We start from the raw sequence: 11,448 nt of genomic DNA on the forward strand, positions 1-11,448 counted from the left end.
CTGGTCTTGTTGTGATTTCAGTCACGTTCATAGAGGGACTTGATTCTTAAACCTACTGGCTATCTCCTCAGAAAAGTTCACCTGTGCAATTAAAGCCTGTTTATCAGTAAAAAAAGGAAATGGCATTTTTCAGCTTACGATTTGCCACAGTCGAGTTTGCTGTTGCCTGCTTATCTCCGAAGAAGTGGCCCAATAATGAGGGGAGACCGGCGGCGGGACACTGGCTGAACAGAATAGAGCAGCCGCCCTTGGGTGCAGTGCTATGCTGGGGAGGTGCAACAGTTACTGCACTTTCAGCTAATGACTGTCTGTCTACCAGCAAACCTCAGGCTGCCAGCTCCTTCTTGGTGGGATTTTCCTGCCAGCTGAAATGTTAACAGTGCTTAGTGGTTCTGTGGTTCCATGGGGGAGACCTCTGTCTTTATCACGTTAATGGTGAAGGATTAAGACAAAACGGCCGGCTGGAAGCGTAATCCGTGGAAGGACCTGCGCATAAAACATCTCATGTTCACTGAAGTAGCCTTCAAAGTCCAAACCCATGCTGGCATTGTGACCTTTGTGGCCCTTTCCCTGCAGATAGCCCTGTATGAATATTGATATTATGATCGAGCTATAAGAAGGAGAAACAGCTTCAGTAGAAATACACTGATGCCCTTTTGTTTATCATCATAATAATTGTGAAATTTAACAAAAAACTGTTTATTTCTGTTTTCATTTAAGTACATTTTTACAATACATTCAAACAAGGTATTAATCTCTTGCACAGTGTTTAAATAAAATACTCTTGGTGCAGTGATGATCCAATTTTTTTTCACTGCTTACAATAAAAAATCAATATAATTCATTTGACTTGACTCTCATTCACATTTGACCATTTGTAAATTGAGTGAAATTCAATTTGTGAATTTGATTCTTAACAAAATTAGATTTTCCATAAATAGAAAATCAGGTCAGCTTCTCACAACACGTATCTCATGATCTGTTTTTCTGCACATCCAGATGACAGCTCATCTCTAAGGCTTCGTAACAATAATCCTGCACTGCAACTTCACTGTTTTTATAGACACCTGTGACATTTTCTTAGCTAGAAGTCGCTTAAGTCTGGCTAAGGAACACAGTGAGACTTTGTTCTGTATGCTGCATGCTGCAACAGCCTTTCAGTTGTGTACCAGATGAACAAACATCCTGGAGTGAATCTTTAGAAGATCTTTTCATTTCAGCTTTGTTCTCAGATCTCAGTGGCTGTGTGTCATATCCTCAATGCTTTTTCCCTAGTCGCAGTCACTAGGTGCCATAATGATACAGCCATGTTATATAAGTTTTTTAACTCTAAAGCCTGATTTACACTTGGTTTTAAAATGCATCTTCAGTGATTGGATCACAAGCAGCCAGCAGAGACACATCACCATTTACACCTGCGCCTATTTGATCACTTGTGCTCAGATTTCATTACTATCCACTGCACGGTAATTGTGGACATCCTTGTCGGGGACATATTAGGACTCATTAGCATTTACACTACAAAAGATAACTGCATGTGGTCAAATGTGTCCCAGACCACCTCAGCAAGTGGTGTGAGCGATCAAATCACAATGCATATTGGTGGTCGTTTACACTTGTATCTAACACTGCCCAGTGATTCAGTCACCCAAGGTACATTTTAAGACCATGTGCAAACAGGGCCTAAGTGCTGGTCATTGTTCATCCTGTTGGATAAGCATGTTATTTACATTCCAGACTGGGCACAGGTGTCAGGGTTAGAGTGATTCTTGTTAACATTCCCTTCATACCTTGCAGATCAAAATAAATGAGGAGCTTCGACTGACGTAACTGGAGATGCCAAAATGGAAGGAGATCCCCCCCCCTTAAGAATGCCATGTGCCACATGGACGGACGTCTGTGCCAGCGAGAGATCCTCCCACTCCACTAACCTCTGACCAAATTGATCAATACGAAATACTCGGCTAAATCTTTTATTTATATATCAAATACATTTCAGAGCATGAAACCCTAACCCTGCGCACTAGGCTGTCTTCAGTTACTGTCATGTGGTTTTATTTTCCAATAATCAGGTTGGGCACTTTTGTAAGACTCGTGTTTTAGCAATATATTTCATGACATTTAATGAAAAATATGCCTTTCTCCTGCACAGTGATCAATAGCTGCAGATTCTATAAGTGTTTTTGTAGGATTTTTGTTTTGGGGGCAGTGTGTGGCTCCGCGGGTTAGGGCTGTGTGTCCTGGACCGGAAGGCATCACCAATGGACCCTCAAGGCTCCTGACCCCAATAGCTCAGAGAACATCATCTCTGTCTGACCCTGCTCCCTGAACAAAAGCATCTGCCAAATAAGTACCAAATGTAATGCTTAAAGTTTCCTGAGGTACTGTCTGTCATATTCAGTTACCTCTATACAAACCCCATATTAACAGTTCTGTTGTGCATTTGCTGAATAAATCCTACCAAAAGCCATGAGCTGTGAGGAGCCGTAGGCAGAATGAAGAACGTGCTGGTCTGCTGCAGCATTCTGTGACTTAATGCTCATTTCAGGTTGGCTGTTGCTGGTTTGTTCCACTCTGCTACTCCTCGGAGCTTTACAAAGCTCCACCAGTAGGAGGCAATCTTGGCTTTGGGCTAAATCTGCATTCCAGTTCATCCCAAAGATGATGTGCAAGGCTCATGTTGGATCTCTGTGCTTCCAAAGCTAATTTCTACAAATAAATGCATATTTTATAGTTAAAGCAATTTTGCTGCATTCAGAGGGTTGTCTCATGACTTTTGGTAGACAGCATTCAAGATCTTAGTTCAACTCTCCTTATCTACATTATACCCCATTCTTTATACATGGTATTTATATACCTACTGAGGTTTGGGTCGTCATCACATACATTTTTTCCAGATGCATCTTTATGCACTGTTCTAAAACGGAACTTCAGTTTTTTGCTATGCTCTGAATAAACCATGAATAAGGATGATAAATGACATCAATTCCATCATGAGACTGGATGGACCTTACATAGAAATCATATTCATTACATCCAGTTTTGTACAGTAGATTTGTAAGTGTCTCAGTAGACTTCTGGATAGGTAGCTATGGAAGATTATATAGTACAGGTACCATTTTTATACCAGATACTGGTATTCCATGCGTTCTGTGACATTTGAAACAGTGCCTTTCATCTCTACTTGCTTTGTGTTATACTTCAGAGGTCAGAGGGAATTAATCCCCTTTAATATATTTAACATACCTAAGTTTGTGTTTCAAAAGTGACTTTTGGGCAGATGGAGATGCAGATGGAGATGTGCAGCACTGGAATCTACTTTGCTGTCAACAATAATAGAAGTCAGTGAAGTGATAGTGAAGTGATCCCAGAGCACGAGGAATCAATTGTGTGTCCAGATAAAATATGAGAAATAAATCTCGTTGCAATCCCATTCAATAGCATGGCCTCTGTGATTCAGAGGCTTCGTCGGAGCGCCATCTGCTGGTTCATCTGCTGTCTTTGTCATTCAGGTTTAACCAGAGCTAAGACAGGCTTTACCTGACATATGCAGGAAATAAAAATGACAAAAGACGCTTACGCTACACTGAGAAGAGACAGAGAGAAATGGCGAGTGTAGCTTTCTAATCTGTGGTCAGTGAGCATAGTTTTTTATTCCATTGCAGTAACATAGACAATGAGCGGGACGTAGAATATGTTTCATTTAGGCATAGAGTTTGTACAACTGTTTTTGATGTAAGTAAAGTATTATCAGGTACATGCATGGACTTGTTTTTGTGATTTTTTGTGTAAATGTGTTTTCTAAGAGCTTGCCCATCTTGAGAGTGTGGAAGTGTACACAAGGCACACATTTCATCCATCCATCCATCCATCCATCCTTGCACCACTCATCCAGTACAGGGTCTTGAGGACATGCTAACATTTTCTTCTAAACTTCTGTGCCATTGAGCGCACAAGACCCCAAGCAGAACATGAACAGAGATCATTCATTCTCATGTAAAAGATCCACTTCTTAGGGCTTCTTGCAGGAAGTCCAGTAGGCAGGTGTGGCTTTTAGCAAATGTCTGTTTTTTGTTTTTAAGTCTTGAAACCACAAATGACTTCACCCACTATCTTCTTTATAACTGCCAAGCCAATACGAAACGCAATAAATATTTTCTTTTCTTTTTGATAAACCATTTCCAGTTGTGTGTGACTGGTTTACTCTGTTGTTTTGACTTCTGTAGGACTTTAGACATTATTGCACATTTAATTTTTACCTTGTGTAAAAAAAAATCACATTCATACAAACACAGATTCCTTTCTTGTTGTACCATGTAAAAATTTGTCTAACAGGAGATTTCTTGTCAGTTATTAATAAAATTGTACATTGGAGCAGCTCATAAGTGTTTCGAATTTTATATTCTGTTATTGTTTTTATAATGTCTGCCACATTCATTTAACTCACAGCGCATTATTCTTTCTGTCCTGGTTTCGAAAAAGCACATCCCCACACCTGCAACAAGTTTAAAATAGGTTACTGCTTCAACCCATCCAACCAACAAGTGCAGAGGAATCTGACTTTATGAGATATAGATCAATGACACAGACTAACCTGGTCCTGGAATCACAAATGATCACTGTTTTTATGAGAACATATTTTTTATTAATCACGTACATGCAGAGTTAAAAAGCTGTCATTTTCAGTTCATTGTCAAGAACTAAAGTGCTGGTTGCAAAGTTCAGATTGCTTGTCAATCAAACCACATACTAACAAATCGTTTATATGCGCTGCCGCTTGTGCAATAAAACTTTTATAATTGCCCAGGCCACCTTTATTTATTCATTACAGAAAAACACAGCACACCTGTTATCATGAGCAAAATAAATGGGGTTCTAAGCAAACATAGGAACACTGTGCCCTAAATTTCCAGGCAGATGTGTGATGCTTGCCCTGCCAGGTTTGGGCCCAGAATGCTGAGTGTTCAGAACACAGGTGGAACGTTGTCACCAAGAACAAGCGCGGGGATCAGTCATTAACTGATCAATAGCTACAAATTAGTGTGTGTATAAGCCCCTATAAAGCATGACAAAGAAAATATAATGTGTATTTTAATAACATTCACATTTTTAAAATATCAACTTATACTGGTACCAGAATTTTAAACCTGAATCATTCTTTCCCCGAGTTTCAGCACAATCCTCCAATTAAAAAAAATATATCTGTTCAAATGCAGAAGTTTTAGACCACCTACTCGTGTAGACTGGTTTGTAGTTATAGATGAGGGCCTGCGATTCGTCTTTGGCATTTGCAAATCGATGAAAGTTCTTTCTGGCTGAAAATGACAAATTATTCATGTCAGAGTACAACTGAGTGGAATATACAGGTAAGAGAGAAAATAGATTCCAAAGCAATCCATGTTATCACGACTAGACAACTTAGCTCTATGGTATGAAGATACTGAGACAGATCTACAGCGATTCCAGGGACTGCACCCTCTTACATTCCAGGAGGTTTATCCACTGCACCTTACATACTGCCTTTCCTCATTTTTTTTCATCCTCCCTGTGCATGCAACCTTAACTGTAAACCTGCGAACGATTTCCTCCCCTCCATTAAACTTACCTTCGTTCACAAAAAAGTCAGCCATGAAAAAGGCTGCCTTCACGGCCGAAGGCGAGTGCGGGATGTAAGGTCTCGTCCACTCGAAGGCGTTCTTCTCGGGATGCCACTGAGTCCCGTAAATCGGGTAATCCTTTGCTGCAGTGGAAGCACCGCGCATCAGGCATCAAGGGAGGCATTCTTAACAGCTGAAGATCGCTAACACAGCCAGTCCACTGCTGACTCTTGCAGTATGATGACTTTTTTACACCGCAAAATAAGAAAAGTCACAATGTATCCTATTTCAATATGCTCATATAATGTACAACATTGGCCTAGGGAGGGATTTTTAATATTGACGTGATTTTCAGCCATGGGGGAGGGATAGTGGACTATGGTTAGTTCCCCAAAGCTTGCCATTAATGCCATGTGGAACTTTGGTGTTCTGGCTGTTCAATTATGGCAAAAATCATAAAAAAGGATTATTTTGGTCAATAATCATGATTATTTAACATGATCACTAATTGACTAGATCATGCATCAAATGAACTAGACTAACAGTGGATTTCCTTGAACTCTAGATATAATTCAACTGAAAAACAAATAAGAAGGGACTGGAAAAGGGTGGCGCTGGATTTATAACACAAGATAAAAACAGGAGCATCATTGCAAAATACAATGCAGCACAATAATCGTTTTATTGCAATTATTTTGTTTTGACTGACATGTAAGCCAAAAATGTAACTGAAATTAAAATTCGATTAACTGTTAGTTCAGGCAGTATAGCACAGACAGGGGCACTGGAAGGGCAGGGGGCAGGGGGGATGTGTACCCTGTGATACTAAATTGACTTCATTCACCCCATCCCCTCAATAAACAGATTTTTATATAAAAAAATTTAAGTTGTGTCCCTATTAGGGATGGCGAAAACTAAAAAATTTCTTGACCGACCACCGAGCCTCAGTAGCCGGTTGAAACCGGTTAACCGATTAGTTTAAAATATGGTACGCTATTTGAAATAACAGCCATTTCGAGCCGCGCCTGCAATTTCGCAACTCTGTCGCATCTCTCTGCCGCTCTGCCTCCCGCACACACACACACACACTGCCACTCACGTCACTTTTTTTAAATCCCCTACAGCGCGAAACATGAGTCCCGCAAACGCGGCGCCGAAGAGCTTGTTGTATGTAATCGTAGGACAAATGGCTCCTTAGTTTCAAATGGTTTGGGTACAAGGTGATCGCTTTGAAAATAAAGGCGTTTGTCTAGGTTAGAAGCTCATTTGAAACATTGCCACGGCTCATTTAAGAAAATGACAGCTCCGAAGAGACGCCGCTTTAGTTGAGGTAGTGCTAACCATAATAAAGAAAGATGATGATCATCATCACCTTATCGGTTACCACTGAAATGTAGATGTAATGTATTTCCAAATCTAAGCCCATCTTATGCGGAATGTTGCCTAATAGACTGCAACATGATAAAACCAATGGATAAAACAGGCACCTTCAGAATGCGTAAAAGACGCACCGGCCAAGGCAGGTCTAACTCACTGTGTGCCTTCTAATAACGGACAGGACAACTCTGTTGTATAATTAATATTATTTTTTTATTTTTCAAAAAGACAAGTGTCAACTTCTGTTAAGGGCAACATCTCCTAAACCATAACAGACAAAAACCTACAGCTATTCTTAAGAATAACATTAAATAAACGAAAAATTATTAGAATCTATGAATGAGAATACTGTAGCCAACAAACAGCTCACAGACAGGTGTTAAGGGTGCTAATTATTAAAACATAACACAACGATTTGGCCATTAGTTATTCTTGGAAAATAAATTAACGAAAAACAAGTTAAAGTTAAATTTCGCAAACCTTGTGAGCGCGCGAACCCAAACGCTGTGACCTCGCGCCAAATGTTTTTATTGGTTTATTAAGTACAAACAGGCGAGTTATGAAAAATTGAGTGTGAGGGATAATTTGTTCACTTAACACAAAAAGATGAGGAATGAGATGGCTAACTGTAGTAGCGTATAGTCCACTGTCTATAATAGCCTAATTTAGATATCACTTTTTTTTTTAACCGACTACCGACAACTTTGACCGGTTAACGTTGATACGGTCAACCACCGGTCAAACGGTCATCGGTTAACATCCCTAGTCCCTATAATTTCAAACTCTTTCCTATACTGGAGAACACCCTCAAAGCCTGGATTTCCATGCTCTCTACACTTAGTTTCACTCTGATCAAAATGAAACTTAGACGGAACATGCAATATATAGCACTCCGTACTCTTACAAATTAACCAAATATAAAACATCAAGTTAGAGGAAAAAAAGACAGCTCACCCTCTATGGTCGACACAAACTCCACTTTCCCGTCATTATTAGTGCTCAAAACACTGTAGAAGTTCTTCAGTGATTTACTCCTGTTGAAAGTCTACAACAGATTGTGGACCAAACCTTTTAGTCTTCAGAAAAAAAGGTATGAAATTTGCACAATCCACACCCCAGCCCCATCATCCACTTAGGTGCATAGTCTACAACAGATCCAACTTCAGAGCTTGTTCTCAGGTGGTTCTATTAGCAATGAATGCTTTCCTGAAACCCTAACAGTAGCTCCAGCATTTTGTAAAGAACATATCGTAGGTCTGTCACTCTACAGCAAAACCTGAAAGTATCGTGTAAATTACTGTACCTTAAGAGTCAGACTCCATTTATGAGAATTTTCGGTTATGGGTTCTGTGGAAAAAGCACGGAGGACATCCTCTGGAAAGTTCTTGAACAGCCTGCTCAGTGTGGCCTCTGAGACGACATGCAAGCAAGGACACCATTTCTTTCATAAACACAAGTCTAATTTTTGAGGTACTTTGCCTGCTTGTCGGTGTGCTGGCTTTCAGTGACACAAACCTTTGGTGAAATTCAAAGGAAGTGCAACAGCAGTCGTGTTGGTTGAAGACAGGCACCACTTCCCAAAGGTCAGATACACCAGCTCCTCAAACCCTAAACACGTTCCCCAAACTGGGAAATAGTCACCTTTGGAATTTGCCTGGAAAATTTAAACATTCATATCATTTTGTGGCTTAATGAGAAAGTGTGATTATATAAACCAGTACTAATATAAGAAAAAAACAAACCTTTATAGCAAGATCATAGAATACTTTTGCAGCTTTGGCGTACCCTGAAGCATTGAGGCTGACTGCACCTCCAGGAAATAGTACTCTATAGGGAAAAAGGATCAGCATCATTTTTGCAACAACTTGCCCTCTCATCCTTCTATGTGGGTACATACTGTATAAGCTCATTACATGCATTTTGGACATAAGTACAGTACCCCAGGATTATTTACAACTAAGAAGATATTCTACCATAAATCATCCTACATATATTCTACAATGTTCCATAGACACCTTGAATGCACATACATTTTGAAATAAGAGACCTCTGATGGCCATTTTGAACATGCATTAGGTCATTTTGAGAGATGAGAAATACCCATGCAGAACATCTCACCATCTACCTATATGTACAACTGCCATTGTGTTTTGGTCACATGACCACAAAGCCACCAGGGGTTTTAACGAAGATGAAAATGCAGGATCTCACAGCCCCAGAATTCCCGGTGAGCATTCTAATTTCACAGCAGACATACCCATTGATGGAGTTAAAAAGGGTTTCATATTCCTCCTTTGTCTGATTTAGCCTGTAGCAAAGAAAAAACAAAGCAGGCAGGTTTCATCCTCTGAATAACGTTATAAATCACCAGGTAGATCTTTGTAAAATCACAAATTAACACATCAAGCCTGAACGTTATACAGCAAGTGATTACAGACAGAAATTACTTTACTATTAAGGAATATATAAGCAATGTTTACTTCACAGGTACGACTCTTGCACCAGCCGACTCCAGAAATTTTACATATGATGCAGCGATATACGAAAGTCGGGAAGGCCTGGGTTTGGCGTATTCCTGGGCCAAGATACCTGAACAGATGGAAACGTCATGTAAACGTCACTCAGCAACCAGCGGCGATGTTTATCACCACTCAAACCGTACATTCGCGTGGGGGTCCCCCTGCTGGCCAGAAACTCACTGCATTAAATATTAAATAAAAGCGTTCCTTTTTTAGGAGATGTTGAAGCAGATAGCTAACTACGATATTCTGACTCCACTGGCTAGATATTTATTTAGTTTTTGAAACAACAGAGAGGAGCCCAGAAACAACAAAGCCAGCCATGACGATAACCACTGACACAACTTCGCCTCTGCTTGCTAGCGTGATAAGGAGCTCTTATAAAATCTGAGACATACCCACTATTGGCCTGTCATTCCTCTCTTGTGAGGATAGGTCTGCAGAAAATGCAAAGCCGATGAAAGACAATAGAAGCCCCAAGCTGTATATTTTCATGGTGCTCAATCCTATTTCCGGATTCATAGCGCCACGTCATTCCAAAGCGCCGACATCCTATTGATGGGTTCTCGGCAGCCCCGAAATCCTATAGGTTAGCTTTACCGCGTCACGTGATGTATATTGATAAACTCCAAGCATGCGCCTGATTGATGAATTAAGCCGAAACGAGCGCTGCACTTGACAGCTGGACGGGTGCAGAGAGGCAGCACACTGGACTGATAACAACCTACAAATTGTCACATCAACAACATGTTTACGTAACGAAACCTGGATTTCCCGGATTTTCTACACCCGTGAAACAAAGCTATGTAACGCTAATTCAGCTGCAGATATACTGTACTGGACACAATGGCGTACATATGGGTATGGTTTACTGGGACGGGAGGTCCTAACAGTGTTGGAACCCAACCTACGTCCTAGGCTGGCCCAAACATAAATTGCATACCCGACTATGAACTTTATCATAACAGGTTTCATATGTTATTTCAGTTTACCAGATATATAGTTAGCTGTGCTTTCAACTTATTTACGAGAAATTCTGTTGCAAAATTTCCTATTGGGTTATACTGGATTTGATTTAGTCTCCCTCTGCTGGCTATTATAACGCAGCATATTTTTTTATGGATAGTCACACCGTAACTGAATAACTGCTATAAATTACATGCTGCAAGTACTTGTAACATTACAAATATACATAAATTTAAAAAACGAATGTATGTTCACACACACACACACTCACAAACTAAGCATTTTCATGTGATTTTGTATATAAAGGGTCAGTTAATGCAAGCAATGAGCTGCTTAGCATGGAGGATTAGCTTGGATCCCTTGAGTGCAGCATGATAGATTGCATCTTTTGCCTGGTTGTAACAAGACTTGATTAGAACTGGCAACTATCTAACATATTTTGATGGAAAATGAAAGAGCATCTCTTCATATTATTTTACAGGTTTATTTTCATCTGCAGGGGTGGTGCAGTGGTTAGCACTGTTGCCTCACACCTCTGGGACCAGTGTTCAAGTCTCCACCTGGGTTCCATGTGTGTGGAGTTTGCATATTTTCCCCATGTCGTTGTGGGGTTTCCTCCAGGTACTCTGGTTTCCCCCCACAGTCCAAAGATATGCTGAGGCTAATTGGGGTTACTAAAATTGCCCATAGGTGTGCATGTGTGAGTGAATGTGCCCTGTGATGGGCTGGCCCCCCATCCTGGGTTGTTCCCCACCTCGTACCTGTAGCTTCCAGGATAGGCTCCAGACCCCCCATGACCCAGTAGGACAAGTGGTTTGGAAAATGGATGGATGGATTTTCATCTGCCTGACTTGAATTAGATTTATTATGCCCCATTTTTACTGGAAGGTTAGGTACATTTTCATTTTCGCTCTAAACTTAATATTTGGTTTAAAATGTCTTTTATCTCCTGGTTGTAAAATCGGTTAGGTTGGGAGGTGGGGCATTTG

The 11,448-nt window shown here is 40.4% G+C and overlaps 2 protein-coding genes across 4 annotated transcripts in view; one reads left to right on the top strand and one right to left on the bottom strand.

Annotated features, from left to right (window-relative positions):
* Nucleotides 1-4,395, top strand: part of LOC111834806 (sodium/potassium-transporting ATPase subunit beta-1-interacting protein 3) — a 68,159-nt gene extending 63,764 nt beyond the window's left edge. For all 3 annotated transcript variants that reach the window (XM_072700106.1, XM_023794494.2, XM_072700108.1), the window contains exon 6: nt 1,798-4,395. In XM_072700106.1, coding sequence (XP_072556207.1) covers nt 1,798-1,811 — 14 coding nt within the window. In that variant the 3' untranslated portion in view covers nt 1,812-4,395. The remainder of the gene's footprint in view (nt 1-1,797) is intronic.
* Nucleotides 4,396-4,622: 227 nt separating this feature from the next.
* Nucleotides 4,623-10,067, bottom strand: ggh (gamma-glutamyl hydrolase (conjugase, folylpolygammaglutamyl hydrolase)). The gene is made up of 9 exons (XM_023794492.2): nt 9,892-10,067; nt 9,455-9,563; nt 9,232-9,282; nt 8,717-8,801; nt 8,490-8,628; nt 8,278-8,384; nt 7,929-8,019; nt 5,606-5,740; nt 4,623-5,315 (listed from the first exon to the last, which is right to left on the bottom strand). Exons 1-9 carry the CDS (start codon nt 10,013-10,015, stop codon nt 5,188-5,190), a joined length of 969 nt encoding a protein of 322 aa, XP_023650260.1. The 5' UTR covers nt 10,016-10,067; the 3' UTR covers nt 4,623-5,187.
* Nucleotides 10,068-11,448: the final 1,381 nt, after the last annotated feature.

Source organism: Paramormyrops kingsleyae, chromosome 15 (genome assembly GCF_048594095.1).
Source record: "Paramormyrops kingsleyae isolate MSU_618 chromosome 15, PKINGS_0.4, whole genome shotgun sequence".
NCBI lineage: Eukaryota > Metazoa > Chordata > Actinopteri > Osteoglossiformes > Mormyridae > Paramormyrops > Paramormyrops kingsleyae.